Here is a 23787-nt window from a genome sequence, read left to right as displayed (position 1 = left end):
CAGATACTGATAGCATGCTCCCTTGTCTGCCCTGGAAATCTGGAAAGAAGATGGCATGCAGGGGAGCATATGTTCCTATCCAGAACAGGGACTCTTTTGATCAATCAGTGTGTAAAGAAAGTCTGCCTCAGAATCCTGTATCTTGTGTTTGACTGACTTCTAAGGGAGCAGTTGTAACTACCAGGCATCACGTAAATGTAACATAACTCCAGCACAGACTAAAAAAAAAGAAAATTGTCTTTTCTGGGTAGAAAGATGTTTATCCAGAGACTCAGCATAATTTATTTTTACAGCAGGTATACCAAACCAAGACAGTTAAAAGACTAAGTCTCCAGAGCTTTAGATGCTATGTAAATAAATGCTAAATAATTGCCTGCATTAAGCTGTGGTTCAATGTTCAGCAAGGAAAATAGGTCTTGTTTTTCTTAAATTAAATTCTGATTTTATCTATAATTCTAGACTATTCCTCTCGTTCATTTACATGAAAAGTCATCCCACTTGTTGAGTGCCAAAGCCTTATTCTGAAACTATGATTAGCACCAGTACTTCCAAAAGCTACATATTAAATAGTTTTATGTGACTAACCTAAAGTCCCTCAGCCAGCAATATAAGCAAACTGACCTAACCAAGCACACACATTCTTGCTGTGGGAATGTCAATTTACAAGCACTCTTCTGAGTAACTGAGATAATGACTGTGAGGGCACCAGGCAGCACAGCCCAGAGCTGTGCGCCCGCAATGGTTCCAAACAGTTTCCTGTGCACATCAGGATCAGGTAACAGATGGAAATGCACAACTCCAACTCATGCTCAGAGCCAAGGAGCTGCAGTTGAACACACTGTCATCCCACTGTTAAATTTCCCTCAACCCGTAGCAGAGCTGGTGGGAAGAAACCTGTGCCTCCACCTCTGCTGCTTCAGGCCACAATCTAAATTCCTGCTATAATCCCATCTTTCCCAGCAATTTAACCCATTAGACTCAACTAGAAGATGCAAAATGGAAGGCACAGGTCATGCTCTCTTCTGCATGAAAGAGGGTGATGATGGGCAGTGGGACGGAGCAGTACCACTTCAGCCACCAGAGCTGGGCTGGAATGGGCTGACCCTTCAGGAAAGATGTCCTCCCACACTAGGTGAAAACACAGCTACTTGCTTTAACTACATTTTTTTACAGGGTTTTGGATTTCTCTCCACTGAGCAATGATGCTGGTTGTCAGTAAATTATCCACTGTGATCTCTCAGGATTTCTCTTCATGGTATTATTAGCTTAGTTTGTGACTCCAGTTTTTCTTTGCAGACAATAACCACCCCTGAACAAAAGTCTCCAGCTTGAATAGCTGGCAACTCCACTGTGACTGCCCAGTACTACCAGGGAGAGTGATGCTGTCCTCAGGGACCAAGGACAGGTGCATCACTGCTTTGGCCAGGATGATGCAGCAGCAGCACCTCCTTCACTGCAGAGCCACTGTCCTGCCAGCCCAGGGCCAACCAAGTCCTGCTGCTTATCTCCAGCCTCCCAGCCATGGACCCAAGACTTTACAACACATAAAAATAGTACATAAAAACTCCCTTCCACTGACCTGCTTTTTTTTTGTAAAATCAGAGTATCGCCCAATTGCTGCAGACATTAGTCTGCTTCTTAAAAAAGAAAAATCCCACTGGCAGATAACCAATATAGAAGAACATCTCCAAAGAAGCTGTTACAGTTTATCGTGCAGTAATCCATGGATTAAGGTCATTAATAGCCCTCTATGACATACTGCCATGACTCCAAAGGTGCTCTTCTGGCTTACAGCATAGATATACAAAATATAACCACCTCATAAACATTTCCCCTGAGATACTGTCTTCTAAATATTCAAAAGAAAACTAAAAAGGAGAAAAAACAAAAGCTAGACGCCTAACACAGTATCTTGCATTGCATTAAAAAAAAGTTAAAATGGAAATAAACCACCCTGACTTTTCTTATCTTTCAGATCGATATTTTCACAGTAAAAAAGTTGTTGGTAGCTGAAATTTTGATCCTCAGAGCTAAATTAACAAGCCCAGACATTCTCCCATGCCCAGAAGATAAAACCATAAGTAAAACTTCCAAAATGAAATCTGAAATTCTCAATTCTATCCTTCAATTATTTATATGAAACAAGCTTTTTCCTTCTGTTGACATGAGAACACAAATATATCATCATGGAAAACACTGTGTACTCCTCAAATCCCAGGAGGTCATTAATCTTCTTTTATGCAGTACATGAACTGTTTTCACAGAACTTTTTAAAATAGTTTTCTAAAGCATGCCTGATGTCATTAGGAAGTCAGAAGCTAATGCCCTAACAATATAATTGCTAAAAATCCTCCAAAGAAAATAATCCCTTTGCTCCTCCTAAACTTATGTTCCTATCTGCACTATTCATACATGTAATTACCAATACTATTAATTTACCTGAGTCCCGGATACCAAGAGTAAACAACCCTTGTGTCAAATCTGAACTTATGGATAGACTTTTCTCACTTATGTTGATGTAAATGAAAAAAATCTGCACTCTTTCCATATGATTTGTTTCTTTAGGACTCTGGGAATGGCATAGTATTGTGCCACTGTGTATTTTCATTTACCAGGAAACAATTATAATTCATAAAATGTACTCAGGAGAATACAATTGTCCTACCAGCTGCAACCAATTCTGTATCCCACAGTCACATGCAATTTTTGTAAACAACATAGTGACATTTGAAAGAAAAAAAAATCTTAGAAAGAAATCTTAAAAGCTTCAGTAAACAAACATTATGATAAACAACATTTGTTTCAATATACATCTTACCAAGAACGAATCATACATCATTTCCCATTTTACTTTCACTATGATGTAGTAGCATTTTCACTACACATGCAGCTTCTTTTTCTTACCTTTAAGGAATCAAAGCAGGCAATAACTCTTCCATTTTCAACCTGGCAACTTTTAGGGGGGTGTGCAAATTTGCATTCTTCATCAGAGCGTGAACAAGTTCCCCTCTGAAACTGCCTGCACACTTCTAATGTCAGCCATTTTGTGTCTCTTACGGGAGCAACATTCAAAGCCATGATGAGGAGCTGATTTTGAACTTGTAAGTTGCTGTCAGGTGAATTATGCTGAAGAAATTTCCAAAACTAATGACAAAGGAAGGGGGGCGGGGGGCAGGGGGAGGGAGAAGGAAGTCAGAAAAAAAAAAAACTTCAATTCTAATGGAAAAGAAAGTTAAAAAAAACAAGCAGTGGGGGACGATTAACAACGTCCAACACACACAAAGAAGAACAAGCAGAGAAAGTTTATCAGCAAGCAGTCACTCATCAATCATTAAGTCCCGCTTGTAGACTTTTGGCTGGGAAAACACATGCTCAGTTGCATTTCTGTCTGTAAAACACGTGGGTTTGTTGATTGTAATCACGGATGCACTGGTTTTAAGCCAAGGTCCATCAATGCAATGGCACTCCTTGATAGAATAGCAGTCCTCTGATGCTTGCTTGCCAGTATTGATCACACAAGAAAAGCAATGCAGTCATTTGTTCATGTCCCAGGAATAATAATAATAATCTTTTTTCTGCTTTCAGTTTCCCATCAACTAATTGGCAAATGGAGACAGCTGAGGTATCTTCTGCCAGGTGTAAGGTGAAGGCAATGTCTGGCTGGCAAAGACTGGATTTTGAGAACACAGGCGTAGCAGTCCTCGCTCATAAAAGTGACTTGGCAAAGGCACTTTTTAAGTCACTGACCTGACAAAACAAATACAGCATTAGTTCACATGCAACTCATTCAAATCAACATTATGAAACCTACAGTCCCTTTTTATCAGATATTATAAACATACAGCCAAAGTTCACTCTTAAAAAAAGAAAATAAAAATCATCCTCCTTTGTGAAGTTACACGTGATAGGGGAATAACCAGTTGAAACACGTACTGCAGTAATACTCCAGGCAGCAATCCAAAAGTTGGGAATTATTTAAATAGATGAATGTGGCAGACACAATAATTAGGCACACTAGTTGTGAAACAATTCAATCAAATGTGCTTAGTCTCCAAAACTGTATACAAGAACCCGTTTCCATTAATTTATCATTTGGCCCTTTAGACTGTGTTACTACATTGTAAATTGTTACTCATTACTTGTTCTTCCTTGGAAACAAGAATGGTAGTACTCTGCTCAGATTTTTTACGTCTCCCTCTATTCCTCAAGAAAAAAGAAACTAAAAAATGGCATTCCAAAATTAGAGGAAATGAAACCTTCTGGTTTTATATAAATATAAAATGCAGACAATATAGTTAAGCTTTCCCATTAACCCAGAGGCTGTTCCATAAGGGCTTCATGAAAGGGCTCAACCAGCAAGTCACCATGCTCCAATGAGTCTTTTCTAATATAAAGCAGTCTTTATCTAAATATTCTTTTATTTAATTATCCTTTGTGTACCTCTGCAAATACATCCTTCACCATCAAAACATCGGATTCCAATATGGTACTTAAACTGTTTGAGGATTATAAAATTCCTACGATACTTTACAGAAAAACAGATCTGAAAATCAAAGGGTTAGATATGAATAAAAATTTTAGCCACTAACTATATTTTATACATAGATAGTGAAACCATGGACATGATGTTTCAGCTTCAAAGGAACACAACTTTTACTTTACAAATACCAGCCAGAAACAGTTGACGGATTATTTTTGTGCAGGAAAAAAGAAAAGGGGAAGGACTGGAATAAGTGAGATTTTAAAATACATCAATAAAAATAGTTCTAAAAACACTGTCAGCTTTTCCGTGTCAGAACAATTACCATTCTGTGCTTGGACTCACTGGTCGTAATTGAAGTCAGTATTTTTAGTTAAGTAAGAATTAATCACACCCAGTTTCAGGATCAGATCCCAGTTCTGACTCCTAGGTCTTCACATCAAAAGGGTTTTTATGCCTTCATTACTTCGTAGCAATGCTACCAGAAGAGGTTTTACTATGTGACCAATACTAACACCAAAAATTCCTACTGCTAGCATGAATAAAGGCAAGGCAATGCTAATTGCTCAAAAATTCAGTTTCAAGTGCAATGCACAATAAGATAGGTCTGGATGACACTTAGCCTTACTTGGTCATAAAGAACAACAGGGTGCAAGAGAATAATTACATTTTTAAATAATTATATGCAATTATAGTACAGTACATAAATTACAAACTCCTCAAATTAAATATTCCATCAATTTTGACTGACAGCATCAATGAAAAATAAGATTAAGCTAAAAGCATAGAAAGAGGTGAGAAAATACTCATAACTGATGAAAAGGAAAGAGGAGGAGAGACAAGAAGAGCCTCTCTACAAGGGCTTGTTGAGCTGATAGCTTGTTGGGCTGATGATTTAGCTGGCTAAATGTAAAAGAGGAAATACTCTCCCTAGAGCCACACATTCCAATTCAGAAATGTCAGTAACGGTTTTCAGTAATAGATGTACGAGACATACGGAAATTTTGGGAAAAGGGTAAATGTTATACCGCATACTGCTGAAAGTCACAAGTAGTAATACTCTGCAGGGCTGCACACCATAAAATTGACAAAGCTGTTTCTCAAGTAGTAGGTGTTAAGACTGAATAAAACCAGACACAGCACGTGGCAGCAAAGCAAACAGCACACAGGATAGAAATGGCAGCAGCCATGGTTTTCAAAAAGAAGCACACAGCAGAATCACAAGAAGATTTGTGAGACTACAGCAAGAACTCATACCAAAAAGCATTTGAGTTGGAGGGTAGAAGAGTGAAACACAGTATCACCCTGTTTCTTACCCTCACACTGCATGAAGATTTTCTAAAGGAAAGGAAGCATGAAAAGTTTGTCTGAAAAATCCGTATCTTGTCAAACATAACAATGCCACGTGATTTCTCAAGAGTCATCAAATGCCTCAGGAGTTTCTACTGGTAAACACTTGGGAGACAGAATGGAACTGAGTCCTTTCTGAAGGAGGTCATGCTTTCAGCAAGAGGCAAATTCAAACATGGTGAAGATAGAATAATTTGGAGTGCTTAATCCCTACCACTTAAATGACCTATGTGTTCATAACCACATGCTAGGCAGCTGTCATACCTCCTCTGCCCATCACCTGCACCAGGAGGATGAAGGAAGAGATGCCACCTTGAAAACCTGAATAGGAGGGATGCAAAATGAGGAGAAGGGAGAGAAAAGACAAAGCAGAGAATAAAATTACTCTTTCTTGGAGAAGTCAAGATAAGTGGAATTCAACATATGAGGAAAGTCCTCAAGAGAAGGAAAAAAGGGGAGGGGAAGGTAGGAAAAGGAAATGGCTGATTGTGAAACAGAAAGAAAGGGAGAGACTTCATAGTAAATGGAAGATAGATGGAGAAAGGTTGTGAACAGTGGAAGAGAGAGGTACATTCTAGGAGGAAATTCTAGGAAGAAAGCAGAGGAGACTGTGGTTGCAGGGAAAAAATCCAGCAGTTTGAGTAAACAGGGAAGTAAATAAGGGAAATAAATGGAATTTAAATAGGAAAATATAACAACAGTAACAACAATAATCCTCAATAAAATGCCTGCCAGGTCACACGCCATTATTAACATCATAGCTTACCCTGACCTTGTGTGTTGCAAAACCCACCCATCTGGAGAAAACCAGTGGCTATGGGAAATGAAAACTCTGCTCTTCTTCACACTATTTCTAATTGTGTCCCAGCATACCAGCCAAAGTTAGCTATCCTGCCAAAACCAATGGTACCTCAGAATACTTTGTTTGCTTGATGGTTTTGTTTAGTTGTTTTGTTATTACATCATTAATGATAATGATCCCAGCTCAAGACAACACTCCACACTGTAGCTAAACAAACTATTAAAACTTACAAACAACTGAGCTGCAAAATATTCTTACTGACTTTCTGAAGGTGAATGAAGTACTCAACATAAGAACAAATTTTTTGCCTTTTTACAACTATTATTGTTTATTTTCAGTCTCTCACACAGTTGAATCAATGGAATTGATAAAGAATGCACACTTAAAAATGCAGGTTTTTGTAGGTTATGTGAAATGAAATTCATGGACATGTATTTGTAAAGGCTATTTAGCTTTGGATCCCTTTTAGGATAATCACTTTCCTTTTGCAGAAAACTAGCAAGGCATACGAGTAGAAGGCCTTTGTCATGATTAAGAAAAAAAATTCTTTTCATTATTAAACAAGACAAAGCACACAGACATTAGAAGCCCACAGAAAAAGTTCTCAAAGAAATATGGGGCAGACAGCCTCATCTTTGGGAATGGCAAGTGAATACAAGGCCCTGCCCTATTACGAACCAGTTGGACCTTTCAGACGGAAAATAGGAGCTGTAAAATATGAGGTGCTTTGGTACAGTAGTTTTACTTATCAACCAGATTATGTGGCAATGGGTTATGCAGTAGCTGTCTAATGGTGAAGCTGAGACTTCCTGAACATGCTTCAGTAGATACATGTAGGAATGAGCAAAGACCTCATCTTCAAAAGTCATCTCTGCACGTGATGACATCCAGTAAAGGAGCACAGTCTTCTACATGGTCTCACCACAGATATCTAGAGGAACTACTAAGTCCACTCAAAATGTGTTAAAACAGTTTTACACTTTTTGAGGTTTAAACACTATGTTTTATTCATTACATTAAAATCTTCAGTAAGGGATGTCAACACTGGGGCTCAATTTGTTGCTCCTACTGTCAAAATTTATCAATATGCTCCATATATTTCTTCAATAAATATACCAGAAACTCAAGAATTAAAAAGTTAGAAAACCCTCAGTTGTTAAAGGGGACTTAAAGGGGACTGCACAGTTTGAAATATATAAGCTTTTCTTCCCCAGACAGATGTATTAAATATACTTAGCCAAGTACAAGTTTGATAATTTGTATTATTATACAAGTTTGATAATTTGTAAACAATGCTCTGTTTTACAAACAAGGAAACAAACAAACAAAAAAATGAAAACACTCCCCAAAAACACACTATGCTGTGAGAGGAAAGCAAGTTGAGCCTTCTCTAGGTCACTAGCAGGGAGAAATGTTGATTTACAGACTGCTGCCCCAATTCATTTAAATACATGAACTCAGGTGGGAGAAAACTCACCTTCAGTACCTATCCACAGCCACCACAACTGACCTTCTGGATACTCCAGTGCCAACACAACGTATTGAGAACTTATTCAAACCCAGCATACATATACTGCCACTCTTCAGAGACAAACTGTTTTCTTAGCCAAATGTAAGATCTTTTTCAGGAACACCAAGATCAACTCTCTAACCTCAGGGAAACAATACTGCACAATTTTAAGCCTTTGGCCCAAAACAGATTGCTTCTACAACTTTTACCCATTTACACATAAACAAAAGCTCATGGTGCTTTCTCCCAGAAAATCATGTTCATAGCCTTAAATTTCAGAAACTTTTTAACAAAGAAACAGTAACAATGATCCTGCAGGAGACACCAGGCCCAAAGAACTTCATGTCAAAATTTTAAGGTCTGGATGGAAGCTGGAAGCAGCAAAAAACAGGCTCTCTACCCTTAGACAGGGTTAACCATAAGCATCACTAGCTTCACATTCCACAATACAAGTTCATGAACCAGCAGTGTCTTGACCACATACTACTTTAACTCAGATTCTCAGGATGCTCCTTCTTGTTCTGGAAATAAAGTGATCTCTAAGAAAAAAATAATTTAGCCACTTTTTCAGCCCGGACTTACTAGTTTTGAATCAGAGATTTTACCTGGGTCAGATGATGTGGGACAAAACACAACCATCTCCAGATGCCTCAGGATATCTGAAAACACAGATTAACCAATGTGCCCCAAATGTGCCCCACTCCACAGATGCATCTTCAGACTACTAACAAGAACTGTGGTCCTTCAAAAAGATGCTGCTTCTTCAGCAGTTGACCTATTTGTAAAGGAAACTTCCTTTGATTTCATTATGTTTACAGACAAAACCAGTGGAAAGATTCCTTGTATAAGTTTAACACATAGGAATGCTTCTGTAACCAGATCAAGTTACATATCCTGAACGTTCACAATGGAAATACAGATATTTGAAGACTGACAACTACTAAACCCTCACCCTTATTCCAGGAAAAGGCATTCATATCCCACTAAGTCATACCTCTTGTTTGCAGCTGCATAGTGGGCTCCACTTTCAAATCATTCAAGACACATACATATGTTTACAAGACACTGGCAGGTGCTTTAGTCCAAAAGATGGTGGAACTTTGCTTCCATTTTTCAACTAAACCTCATATACACTCTTAAATGTCCTCTTTCCCTCATTGTTTGTGCTTTAAATAGCATTCAAGGCCTCCAAGCAGAAGATAAGCTGCCCACTAAAGGACAGCCACAACCCCATAAGCTCACTCTACTCTTGCTTTATATGCCAGCTACTTGCCATTTCCTTGACTCCCCTGTGAAGTTCTCCCTTAAGCTGCCCCAAACTCCCTGCTGAGGAAAGCAAGACTGCAGCTTAATCCCAAGATGAATCCATGCTGATCTGCCTCATCAGGTGCAGACTGACACAGCAGCATAATGCCCTCTGCCTCACATGTGCCAACTCAACAGAGACATGGCCACCTGCTCAGCTCCCACTCCTGATGGAGCAGGGAGCAGAGCAGGTAGCACAGGGCACCCCATCTGCAGCAGGTCTGGCTCCTCTTTGCAAGCACCTCTAGCTACAGTGCTGTATCCCACAGGACATGCTCCCTGTCCCTGGAAAGCAAGGCTGCCTCTCAGGCACCACAAGCTAATTTAAGCCTATTCCCCACTAGCCAATACAAAGAGGATCCTACATCAAAAGTTGCCAACATGAATTAAATAAAAAATAATTTTACAGGCAAATAAGATGACAGTCAGCATGCTTGTTAATCACACTTGAATAAACTACATCTTAAAGAAAGAACATGGTGGATAGGTTTTCTCATCTCATCAGCATTCCAAACTAGGAAAACAGGACCAGAAGCGATGCATCAGTATAGAGGTATCATTCATCAGGGAGTACTATGCCAGCTTTGTGTTCTTCTATTTAAACCAATTTCTAATATTCATATTTTTTATATGTAGCCTTATACTAGATATCTACTAAGACTGGACAATGCATAGTACAGTTTTAGTGTCTGCATAGTTACATAAAAAGACAGCATTAAAACCAGAATCAAGCTTTTGGCCCTCCTCCCAACTACTGTGGAGTGACAAATAACAGTAATCCCTAAATTCAAGAAACAAGAGAAAATAGGACAGGTTTCCATGAAACATCATCCACTCTTTGATGGCAAATATGAATGGGAAATCTTTCTGTCACCATAACAATTTTAAGAAGAGCTATTCAAGTACAGTAGAGCATGCATAAGTTCTTCTATAAATTTCAAACAAAACTTTAAAACGTTTCTTTAATCACTTTCAGGGTTTTTTTTCCACTTTGAGATGTGTTCCCATGTGACACTGAAGAAACCAGTATTGCTCAAATGAGGAAAAAGACAGAACTGCCATATCAGGGAAGCAGCCCACTTGTTTGATCGGGTAGCTGGTAGCCAAAAATACTAAAATTCTAACCCTGGGTCTTGTATTAACTCAACATGAAGCAGCTCAAGTCAGAAGTGTCAGGATGTAGAAAAAAGACATTATTTATTTTATTTGCTTGACTTGGAGATCAACTATTGCAACATCTCTCTGCCTGTTATACAATCAGCGATGAATACTTGTGAACTGTAATTCAGATGAACACTTTACACAGAGACAATCCTAACTATTTTAGTTAAGCTGACTGAAGTCCAGGCCAGGAACAGACTAGAAAACACCAGTCTGCTTTATTTAAACTGAGCATGACCTTCAAATCAGTTTTGCTAAATGAGCCGTATTTTCCTTGTCAAGATCACTACTGTGCCGGGTTCAGGCTTTTTAGTACGTCCTCCACTATTTACAGCATGGCAATGAGCTTCTTGTTAAAACCTGCCGCTTCCCTTTGAAGCTGGCTTTACCATATAATAACACTAATGTCCTTTGTCCCCGGGGAAGTAGGTGAGGAGGAAGGTGCACCACAGACTGTGAAACAACCTACACGGCCTGGGACCTTTTCAGCAACCCACTGTACTATGTTGCTAATGGACCGTGAAATATTTCTGCTGAACTTTAGGTCAGTGGATGACTACAGCCCACAAGAGTATTTTCTAAAACCAAAGTGCTTCAAAGTCATGCTGGAAAAACTAATGCTTATTATGCTTCAGTTAAAATGCAATTGAAGAAAATAGTTTTCTTCTTCTAGCAAACTACTTTTGGTTTCATTCTGCTCCTCCTCTCTTGGTTTGTACCTTCTCACAGTTATTAACTTAAACTCTTTCTAAGTACAAATGAATCTGATTTTTATCCTGTGTGTATGAATTTCATACACAAAATTTTGTTCCCACCTTGACAAGAGGGCAAAAGCAATTTCTGTTTCTGTGCCTCGGCAAGCAGAGTTAATCATCCCCAGCAGCAATGACGTTACCACTTGGCCTCTTGTGGACACAAATGTTTTGCTTGTGGCAGAGCGCAGCATGTAATAACTATTAATCAAACCCAATTCCCCAGGATAGGGTACCCCAGTGCATTAGGAGCTTCCACTCACACCCAGCTGCAGACATGCATTGCATTTACGTTTTTTTAGGACTGTAAAATATTTATAGAAAAGTGTGCTTATGTACTGTGAAATTTTTACAGACTGGCATGGAGGGAACGTGTGATCAAATGACTGTTCTCACCTGCCAAAGGACCGATAACATGCTGTTACACAGGAGCACAATCTGAAAGAGCTCAGCCTCTTGTAAATTTTCTATTTTCTCTAGTCCAGTTTTGCTCTAAGCCAAGAAGGCAGAACTCTTGCTAAGGTATTTATTTATGTGACAAACAGCATCCCTTTGCATTGAAAGACAAAGATAAGTCTGCATAAACCAAGGACTGTATGTAAATTAATGCCATGTTGAATTCACAAGCTGCACGTTTTAAGATGGCCAACAGCATTATTAATAATATACTCCAGCAAATTACCCAGCTCTGGGAAGTTGCATGGCACATCCAAACCAAGCTCCTAAGGTGAGGGCAGCAAGAACACTACCTAATAATGCTATTAACTACAACTGCCTCTTAAGTGCTAAACCTATTCTGCTGAACAGATTTGCTACACTAAATTCAAGCTGCATCACTGTTCTGAGAAAAAATACCTGCATTCCTGTGCCATTTTCTCCACCTTTTACCCGAGTACAGGATAACAACACACAAAAGCATGACCTTAGCAGATGAGCCAAAGAGTCCATCTTGCCCAAAATTCAGCCTGCAACTATCACTTACACTAGATGTTTTCAGAAGAGTGCAGAACCAGGGCAAGCAGGGCATGATTAATTTCCATGAATTTTCTCCCAACAGCCTGTAACTGATGTCTTTGTATTTAATAGGTCTTGCTGAATTTTTCTTCCACGGATTTCCTCAATCCCTTTTTCAAATGCTGCTCTGCCAGAAATGTCCTTTATAATGTGCATGAAAAGTGGGATACCAAGAGTAAGCCTGTCTGGCTCTCACAATTGTTGACTAAAGCATAGAATCTTAGAACAGGAGCATGGGTATGGAAAGAAACACTTCAGGACTTTGGAGATTCACGAAAATTTGAAAACCACACTTGGAACTGGAGACTAAGATGACTGATGACAAAACCCTTCAAGAGAGTCTGTGTTTTTCCACCCATACTCCTGAATGTGTTAAACTAAAAGCTCTAGGAAAAGTGGAGCTTGAAGAAAAACTTTTAAAACCTACCACAAGAGGAAGAAACGCAAAGACCCCTTCCTCTGCACGCCAGAACACTCCCAGAAGCAGGGATATTTCTTAGCAACCCAATAGAGAAGGAAGAAAACCTGAGAGCATGCCTAAAGGAGCCTAAGCAAGCCATTCTAGCATTCTACCAGACCCAAAGCATTTCACAAGCATCTCAAACATATTTTGGAAGAAGCAACTTATCACAATGGCAAAGTGCTTGTGGCAGGGAAAAGAAAAACCTCAGTAGTGTCAAGAGGGTTGCCCAAGCAAGCCTTGACCAGAGTCCATTTTATCACAAGGATTCAATTCCCCTTTCACTCCATTAGTAGAGTGCACATAACACACAACACCAGTTTTATTTACTTCCAAAACTAAAGAAATCCTCATGAAGCAGAACATATTCCAGTGCTTTACTGCTTAAACATCTCACAGGACAAAGTCTGCAAAGCCTGATTAGGTGCCTATGCCAGAATACTTCATATATTACAGCAGTTAAAGACAGAAGAGCAACCTAACTTTAAAGTCACCTATAGAATAGTAGATACTTAAATTAAAAATCTTCAAATATTATTTAAAAAATATTTTTAAATAGTGTTTTTATACTAACATTCAGACAGCAGCTGAAATCTCCCATTAAAAGTCATTTTTTCAAAGACCTTTCCCAGTTAAGAAAAAACAGAAATGGGGGATTTAGCATGGCCTTGAAGAAAAAAAGGTAGTATTTAGCAGGTTGGTCTCTATTGGTCTCTTCTGCAGGCATGTTGCCTTTTTATGTTGTAAACAGAGATGGCTTCCTGCCTGATTATCTTTGGTCCTCCAAGGTAAATAAAGAAAATATTTAATCATGTTCCATGTGAAGATGCCAGTAAGCAACTTCATTTTCAAAATTCATGCATTTGTCCACAAGAAAAAACAAACAACAAAAAACCCTAAACAAGACCAATATATAAAACTTCAAAGTCTACCTGTGTTGTATTTGACAATATATAATGCAAGCTCATTCTTTCTGAAATAAAATAAATTTGCATTTAGTGAACCATGCTTCAGCTGTCAAATAGCTATTACAGGTTCAGAAAGAGAATGCTTTTCCCCTAGAACTGTTTTTTGCAACTGGTGGCAGAAAAGAAAAGAACAGCTTTTCTCATGTGACTTGCATCTTCTGGTGAATGTCAGTATTCCTGGAAGCCTTGAATACTTCTATTTAGTCCTGAGGCAAATAATAGGGCTACAACTGGAAGGAGTGCATAATAAACATCTGCAGACATTGCCTACCAAGTAAATATTTTTTTTTCCCCTGAGCTCCAGGATGAGGAATTTTGGGTGTGCAGTACTGCTACTGACCTTCCTTTTTGCTTGAGCACCAATTAAGAAGCACTGACCCAACAAAAATGGGTCATATCGATCTGTTGTTTTGATTTGTGTAACATGTCTCCCTCAGTCCAAAAAGCTCACCACCCGTTGCCACTTGAAGAAAGTTACTTTTCAACTCAGTTTCATTTTAGAGAGCAATTTTTATTTTTTTTTTTTAATTCATAACTAAGAGGAGATAAAGTAACTTAAACACAGAAAAGCTACACAGAAATAAACTCAGAAATTTTAACAGCCTAGAGTAAGGACATTGGACGAGTTCATACTCATTTTTCAACCATGTGTATAGTTCATTTGTCTGTAATAGTAAGAGGACATAAAGTACATTCAGGTTTCTGTAAGGGAAAAATATCACAAACCACAACAAAAAACTCCAGCCAGTATCTTTGAAAAGCAGCTTCAATATGTAGAGTCTTTGTTTTCATTTCTCTTAGTTTAAAAGATGAAAAGGGAATGGATTTAAGCAGCCATACTGACAGTTTAGGCAGTGTTAGTCTATGTCTTAGAACCAGGCACATCCTCATCTTAAATCCAAAATTTTCTCAATATTCAAATTAAAGCCTCTATTTTAACTCAGCTATTTATTGTGACAAGAGCAGTAGGAAAAACAAAGTCTTTAAAACATTGAAAAATCACGCTCTTTCATGCTTTGACCTAATGAATTGCAATGTTTTGCAGTGAAAACTGAACAGATTTCCTATAAATGATTTGACAGAGCCCTCTCTTCCAGACCTTTTTCTACTATCTCTGCTTACCTGCAGAGATTTCTCTCTCCTGCTGGCAATGGCAGAACAGGTAAGCACAGCCTGGCATTCACCAGCACTTCCAAAGCCATGGAGATGCTTCTGAACGACTGAGCACAAGCAACTGGCTTTTGGCAAGAGAAAGTTTTCTGCTCACATTGCAGTGGAAAATTTCAACTGGTTAAAGTAAGTCCTTTCAGAAGATTAGTTCATTTGTTGTAGTTCAAGCCTAGTGGCAAAAGGTTATTTAAAGACACACTTTGTTTTGCACTCTACAATATGTATTGCCTTGCATAAAACTTCTGTGTTAAACCATAATTTAAGAGCTTCCTTTAACCATGCACAAATATTAACTTGATATACAACACTATTTTTGCAAGACAATGTCAAACTTTCTGTGTTACAAAGTGAATAAACAGCAAAAAAGAAAAAATAAATTTGATTTGTTCAAATAAATAACATCAACACCACTCAGAGATTAAAAAACTTACATAAACATAAGAAGTGGACTGCTGCTGTTATGCTTACATACATTTCTATTTCAGAAACCAGATTTCAAAAATTACTTAAATGTGTTTTGAATGTGCCTCATTTTAGTGCAATATTTGCTTAGGTTATAAATAAGAGATTTTTTAACTTCTAACCTTCAGCCTGTACACACTGTGGTCCTGGACACCTGGTAAGAATTCCTTCCATTTCATACATCATTTCCAGGATGAAACATAAAATCAAACCAGACCAGAAAATAAAATCCAAACAAAAACAAAACAAAAACAACAACAAAAATAACCCAAAAAACCCACAAACAAAAAAAAAAGAACAACCTCACTCTAGGTCAAAGTTATACCCTCTAGTAATCCTCTACAACTTTATGGGACGCAAAGTTTGCACTAGCAATATTTGGCTTTCACAGAGATAACCACTTTATAACAATGCATAGGTTCTAGAAATCCTGAGAACCTACTTGAATGACTCTTCTCCACATTTATCCTTCTGCCTATCACCTGAAAGAATAGAAAGCATAGTACCACTTCATAGCAACTGAACAGGACTGTCCACTATACAAAATCAAAAAAAATTCCTGAAAATACAAAAAACTCCCAACAAAAAAAAGCCCAAAACAACCAACCAAAAGCCCCCAAAAAACCCAAAAGCAAAAACAATCCAGAAACAACAAAAAAAAAGTTAAAAAAAAACCAAGCCAAACCAAATTCCCCCAAACCCACTAACCCCCACTAAAAAAAAAAAAAAAAAAAAAAAAACACCAAAAAAACCCCAACCCCCACCAAAATTATACTCTAAAAAGACAGAAAAGAGAGGGACAACAAAGATGCAGGGGTATTCTAGCTCTATGCTTTCTTACAACAAAAGTTCACTAAATTTACATATTGGGGGAGTGGTCAATTTAATTATTATGGTTCTGTAAAGTTGAATGGAAATCCACAATTTAAGGCCTCATATTTTTTTACCAAATGAACAAATTCCATTAGAAAAGCAATTAAAGAATAAACCTGCATGATATACCCTAAATTTCCTAACAGCAAAACTGGAGTGAAAATAGCCACACAAATTAAGGAAAAAAAACAAAAAACAAAAAGAATTGAAATCAGAAAAGTAGAAACTTGTCCACGAAATTTAATGTCCTGTTTCAGGGAAGTATTTTTTACCATCCAGTGAAGCACTTCAAAGACTACCATCATCACATTTACATTTCTCCTAAGTGAAAAGTATGCTGAAGTTTTGGTGACTGGAGACCCAGATGGGTGAGATGCAGGTGGTTATCTTCACCAAAGCAGAATATTACTACTAAGTCTGTTTTAATTGCATTTCTCTTTAAGAAAATAAACAACAACAAAAAACCTCAAACTATCCCCACCTTCTATTGATTCCTATTACAAGAATCTTCAAGTTTAAGAAGAGAATGCTACTGCAGCACAGCTATCTTGCTCATTTCACTGGAAAGCTGAAAACATTGAGTGCATTTCTTAAAACCTTATCACCTACAAGTATGTTTACGAGCAACTGTCAGTTTTCATTAAGAAGTACAATTCTGACAATGGTAGGGAAGATCTAGGAAATACAAATTCTAAAAGCTCCAAAATAAGTAAAATGAAAGCAAACTAATCATCTCATCCTTGTAACTTGATGCTTTCTGTGGAACCCATTTATTGTGGTGATTTAGGCCTTATGGATGTTAAAGAAATTTAATTTAAAAGAGCAGCTGAAAGTGCTAAGCATTTGCAGACAGTACGAAGACTAAAGTCAGAGTAGAAGTTCACAACAAACTCACAAGATTAAGTATCATATTTTACTTCTAATAATATACTGTCATTTCCATAATTAGGTTTGCCAAGGGTTTCCTTCTCTACTTTGCAACAATAGCCATAACCAGTAAGACAGTTTTCAGTTAACATAAAATTTTTGCGAAGTCATACCTGAAACTAACTCTGAAGAGTTACAAAAGGATCTCATGATAATAAGTTCACTAGGTGATAAAATGACATCAATTTTAACATAAAGATAGGCACAATAAGGCAGATGAGGGGAAAATCAGATGAATAATGAATAGCAAACACACAACACTAGGTTCCAACAAGACACTGCTACAGAGGAAAGATCATGTGGACATTAGAAGCAATTTGATGACAACATCTGCAAAATATTCAGCAGCTGATGGAGTATAAAACAAGTAGAACATTTGCCACTATCAAAGGAAAACAAAAAATAATTACACTAGTGTGTATAGACATGGAGCATGTAATTCTGGAATGATAAAAGCATGAGAGAACAGTAGCAGCACCATCAGCACTGCAGAAAGGCTTACATGTACAAAGAGGCAACAGTGAGGCTTTTGACAACAGAAAGAATATGATGATGAGGATCACCAGATTTTGACTAGGAGGCAAGGAGTGTTCAGTCATTTACCAGTGGGGAAGCCATGGAAAAGACAGCTGGTTTTGCACACAGCAAACAGCACAAGGGTGAAGTTAAATGGCAGATGATGTGTTGAAGGTCAAAAATACCAACAAGTTAAAAATAACTTTTCAATTAAAAATCAGATTATTTAAATAATCAGAATCAACAAAGGCTACTATGTTTGAGAAGGAAATCCCTCCTCAAAAAGCTTCTCACCCCCGATAGTTCATGCCACACACCAGTCAAGGCACTGCCATCTTCTGCCTTCTTCATTTTTGGAAGGCAGCTCCTTACAAGCAGCCTAGTTCTGCAACCAAGACTGGCTACAAATCCATAGGGACATACTGATCCTCAAGCCCCACTCAAGAAACTCATCATTTTAATCTCCTGTTTCAGATGACAGAGATGACAGACTCATCCCACCTAGCTGTGAGCACTTAAATGAGTCACTGGTGACCAAAAAGCACTATCTCCTTCACCCTCCTTGTGTCAAAGCAGAGACAAGCACCCGGGGCCACCATGAAGCCACCAACCTAACTGGACAGACACAAATACATTTGCTCTCAGGCCTTACTCTCTTGCCATTCAGTTGATTCCTCCTCCTCAAGAAACCAAGGAAAGAAGCTGGGACAGAATCAGAGTGAAAAAGCAGAGAGATGAGAGGGACTGCATCACTCCTGCCCTACAGAAGTGTCCAACCAGTTCTAGCTCCACGGATGAGGTCCAGGACACAGATTCAGTTGCAGGTAGCACTCTCCAGCTCCTCCCGCCAGAGCAATGTTGTGGCTTCTGACCACTTAGGACCTTTTACACCAAGGATTAAGCTGAAGGCTTGCTCCCCGCTGGCGTTTCCACTTCAAAGAACTGCTACTGTGGATACTAAAGCCTTTGAAAGTGGCCTTGCTGCACAGTCCTGAGCATTAAATGAGGTATTTAAAAAAAGGAGGGGGGGAAAAGTGGAAAGTGCACTGGCTTTATAAACACATCAGTGGGGCCACTTTCAAAACCTTTCATGCCATCTCCAATGTGACAGAGAATACCTTAGAGTTTTTAGCCGCCACCCCAACTCCCTTAAAATTATGGCAATAAAGTAATCCATCCCCAAAGTGTTTCCCAGCATTAGCAGCGGGGAACTAAAATACACAAGGGAATCGTAAAAAAAAAAAAATACACACAAAGCAAAAAAGTTTTTAAAGACAAGCACTAGACTCCAGGACAGCGGCGCGCCGTGCTGCCAGAGCATGTTCAGCATGCCAATAAGGACTGCAGCACTGCAATCCCCAGCAGCAGCAGCCCACACACCGGCGTCCTCCTCTGCAAAAGCCTCATGCAGCTGGAGGAGGTGCCCCAGGACACACCACTTTTTGGCTACAGGGTGAGGAGATGAAGGTGAGAAAGCTGGCATTGGTCTCCTCTTGGCAGAGAGAGGCTGTGCCACAGGTGAACACAGCCATCAGAGAAATCCCACATGTTATCACAGCCTTTTAAATAAACAAGAGTGAGGCAGTGCTGAAGTCCTGAATCATTAACTGGGTGCAGAGGCATGCCCCTGCCAGCAGTGAGCTTGTCTGTCCTGCCAGGGGCACAGCCAGAGGGGTCTGCGGACAAACCAAGGCAGCTCTAGGCTTCAAATATCCATACAAGCTGCTGATAACAGCACTGCAGATAGTCTGAAAAGTAGAAGGAAATACCTGAAAAATATTTAAATGGACTAAAATAGGGCTTTGCCAGTCCTACAAGGCAGCCACTTTACCCACCTTGACATTAGCAGGAGTGTGCCGCAGAGAGCTGCTAAAGCAGACAGTGAAGGCACAAACCTGACATGCTGAAACCCAGCATTGAAACACCATCCTTCTAACAATGGAAAAAAATGGAAAACTTGTCACTTGGAAATTGTAGGTTAGTTTTAGACTAAGTTCAAAACACTGCCTATGACACCTATAAAGTACATAAATCATGACAGATTCAGAAAACTAGGGGCTAGGGGACTGAGCCATTTAACATACCTGAAGTATATATAACAAAGCAGTAGGGGGAAAAAAAATCCCAAAACAGCAAGACAAAATTCCTCAGAAACTCAAGTTAAAAAGTATTCGGTCTAGACAGGAGTGAACACTAGAGGGTTAAAAAATCAAAAAATTATTTGCCAGGCCACTTGAAAGCAATCATACAGAAAAAACCATACCTTCAGAAAAGCTACCTTCAGAATTACCATGAAAAAAATAAAAAGAAAAAGGCATTTCTAATCAAATCCTAGCTTTCTCTTCCATAAAACAACCACAGGTAAACCTTCCTGCATTTTTCCTTACTGGTACTCTCTAATTCTGCCTACTGTCAGAGGTGCAGTATTCCCTACAGGAGAGAAGATTTTAAAGCTCATCAACATCCAGACTGACCTTGTCTCTATTTATGAGTTCAGCAATGTATGATACCAAGATCTTCCCAAAACGCTTCCCAAAATGTTTATCATCCATTCAAACTAATGAAAAAAATTATTGAGCTAAAATAGAAAAAATTAATAGACTCTGATATGAATCATCTCTTCCTATTCCTTGATCGACTTATTTATACAATAACTGTATCACTTATTCCCTCCCACTGTCTTTATCAGTTATTGTTTTTGCAGTACAAAAATAATGAAGATGAAAAATTATATTTTTATGAGTGTGTATATATAATGTATGTGTGTAAGTACTTGTGGAAATATATCTAGGCATGAAAAAGAAGGGAGAAAAAAAAGGAAAAAAAGAAAATAAATAATAAAAATAGTGCAAACCTCTGTGCTTATCAATTTATTTACAGCTGAGATCTTCTAGCTGGCAAAGTTTAAAGTATCACAAGCCCACCAGGTCTTTCACCAGACTTACGACTCCAGGAATCCTACAAGTGTTCTGCAGAAGCAGCAAACTGCACACTGGCAGTTCTCAACAGCTTTAGTAATCATCAGTAGCACAAAGAGTCCCCTGCATAATTAGTATTTCTTTGTGTTAGTTATAAGGATTTTGCATATAATCCCCCGTTAGGTATGCTCTTCATCTTCACAGCCCCAGACTTTTCCTTTTTTAGCGTGCCTGAAATACTGCACTAAGAACTTGACATCGCCAGCATTATCAGAGAGAGAGCTCGGTGTTTTAACGGCCCGGTTACAAAAGAATAATAAAAAATTGTGGCGATTAAGAAGTTGGCAGGTTCTAGAAAGGGGATACATAACTTCTTTCTTCTCATGCACCCTCTACTCCAAAAAGAGCCCAAAAGTTTGGTTTTAAAAGAAGACTTTTTAAAAAGATGACTTTTTAAAAAGAAGACTGTATATATCAATAACCAACAACTGTCACTGCATTTGCTAATAATGTATAAGGAGATTAGTTTAATTAGTCAAACAGTTAATACGACTATTATTTGAACTAGTTTTCAGCACTGACATACTCTTAAAATGAGTTTTATTTTCCTCAGGCTATAATTTCAGCCTGTTTACAGACTAGTTACATAGCACTGGTGCACATTAGTTAACCATAATACATTGTACTAAACACATCAAATTAGCTTCACAATCAAAGGTTTTAAAAAGACCATATATACTAATAAAATTTTAAAAGTGATTTAGTTATCTTTCGCTAAAATTTTGCAACAATCACATTCATAAAAAAAGGGAAAAAATAATTTGACTTTAAAAAAAGTGTTTCTTCCCTGGAAGAGAAAAAACAATTCTCAAAGTCAGAAATTTCTAGTAACAATAGGAAGCACAGTTTCACTAATAGCTATCATGTGAAATTTGAATATTAGCAATGTGTTAAAACTGTATGCAAAATAATTAATAAGTAATTTCAATTGAACACTATTTCTCATCTCTCAGGATTACAAAAACTCAACTTTTTACAGAGCTTTTATGAGTAAACACAGTGCAGATTATTTCTGACATATTTCTGAGGAACAGAGAAGAAAATTCATTCACAGTTGATGTGATACCTGAGTGCTGGAAATCCCATGCAATATTAAGAGCCATTTTTCTTGCTCAGAAAAAAAAAATAAAAATGGTAGCACATAACTATCTCACATTTCTGTAAAATGCACACTTACAAATTAAGAAATTGATTTGCCTTAATAAATGCTCTATTGTCAAGCACTACACTTCAGGACCTCTAACTCATTGGGAAATTTTATCTTAGGAAAATAGAGTAATTCTAAACAAAGTAATTATTCCTTGAAAACAGACAGACTACACATTGGAAGGTTATCACACTAATAACTCTGATGAAATACACAGAGCAATTAAGCAGAAAAGACACTACTAAATTAAATACACGCTGGAATCTGAGCTGAAATATTTTTAATACCAAATAAATGTAAAAGCAGAATATTTAGTACCACCTCTAATCTCTAAGCTGAAGGTTCATTTACCTAACCATATAAAGCAGTAGTATGTATACACACCTTGATCAGGAAATAATTTTTTAAATCCTTTTGTCATGTGATTATCTGTCAGTAGTTTGATACAAACTACTTGACTAAGTGATGATTGCAAATTTTCACTTTGGTAGTCAGGCATAACAAGATAACTCTAACTATTGTGATCTACAAGGTAGAGAAACCAGACACTGAAATTATCTGAAAGTAAGAGATTGTCTCAAAACAGGAGACCGAAAAGTTTTCTCTTAAAGCTGTGCACGAAAACAGTTTTATTTGCAAAAACTAAATATTTGACTCATATTTTATAGCTTGAAAAAGATTATTTTACTTGCCTCTAATTATCAGCTTAACACAGTTTGCATACGAACAACACATTTAAGTATCAATAGAGATAGAGAGTTAAACATATATATCCATACCCTATGGATTTGTAATAATAATGTTCTCCATCCTGACACGTGTTTCATTTGTAAGAAGATCCTGAAATCCTCAGAAGACAGAAGGTTGCTTTGACTTAGAAGACTAGCATCCAAAAATAACTGGTTCATAAACTGAGTGTGTGTAAACAACCCAGCCACAGGGCCCCAAGTACTTGCTAGCCCCAGGTCCCCAGCAAGTACTTGGCCAGGGAGCAGGGAAGTTGTGTCAACCACCCCTGAGCAGAGTCAGCAGTGAGGAGTTGGGAGGTGACATCAGGAGTTCTGAGTACATGTCCTGTACTTCCCAAAAAATGGGAGGGGCAATGCACAGTTGTTCCATGGACGGTTGGTCTAGAAGGGCCTACTTGTCACAACACTGTTAAAACTCATGTAACTCATTCCTAGGATAAAGGAAATCTTGAAACTTTCTCCCCAAAATTACATAGCTGAAAGTTCTTTTTAGGCAGCAAAAGGTCCTTCTACTCAATTTCTCTTTAAGAAATTGATCTTTAGTCTTCCTCAGTACATACACTTATTTTTTCTATCAACATTCTAGCTGAGCACAAGTATGCAATGTACACAGCTATTACAAAATAAATAAGCCCACAACATTTTCTTGTCTCACTACTGGGTAATCTTAGGGGAAAAAAAAATTAAAACCCAACTATATGATATACTGTACATATAAATGATGCTGCTATAACACAACTGAAGTCAGCATGCTAATTTAGGTCACTAACTGGGTGACATCCTGAAAGGTACTGAGCACCATCAATGCATATGGCAGTGTGAGAAACTTGAAAAGGCTTCAGCATATAACAGGATGAGGAAATGTTCTCAGAGTCCTCCTGCAACGTGATGGTAAAGTTTGCTTCCTATCTAATAAATAATAATAACAACTAAAAACTACTCTGTTCTTCCAGAATTTTACAGATTTCTGCTCTCTCTAAAGCATTTAACATAAATCTTCTCCATTTTTTACTGAGGCTCCTCCTCTAGAAGAAAGTTGATGTGCCTTAGCACAGTGAAATCATTGCTCTAAAAGCCAGCCTGCTCATTAAATTATTCTGCTAGCTGTGTGTTCTCTCATTAAAAATGTATAAAGATCAGATAATTGCAGCACATATTATTAA

General features: G+C 38.0%; 1 protein-coding gene across 15 annotated transcripts in view; it reads right to left on the bottom strand.

Moving 5' to 3' along the window:
* MBNL2 (muscleblind like splicing regulator 2) overlaps nt 1-23787 on the bottom strand; it is a 106100-nt gene that overhangs the window by 64907 nt on the left and 17406 nt on the right. For all 15 annotated transcript variants that reach the window (XM_021530293.3, XM_021530291.3, XM_021530295.3 and 12 more), the window contains exon 2: nt 2905-3747. In XM_021530293.3, coding sequence (XP_021385968.1) covers nt 2905-3078 — 174 coding nt within the window. In that variant the 5' untranslated portion in view covers nt 3079-3747. The remainder of the gene's footprint in view (nt 1-2904; nt 3748-23787) is intronic.

Source organism: Lonchura striata, chromosome 1 (assembly GCF_050655825.1).
Source record: "Lonchura striata isolate lonStrDom1 chromosome 1, ASM5065582v1, whole genome shotgun sequence".
Taxonomy (NCBI): Eukaryota; Metazoa; Chordata; class Aves; order Passeriformes; family Estrildidae; genus Lonchura; species Lonchura striata.
Note: the sequence above shows the minus strand (reverse complement) of the source record. Positions and strands in the feature narration are given on the sequence as shown.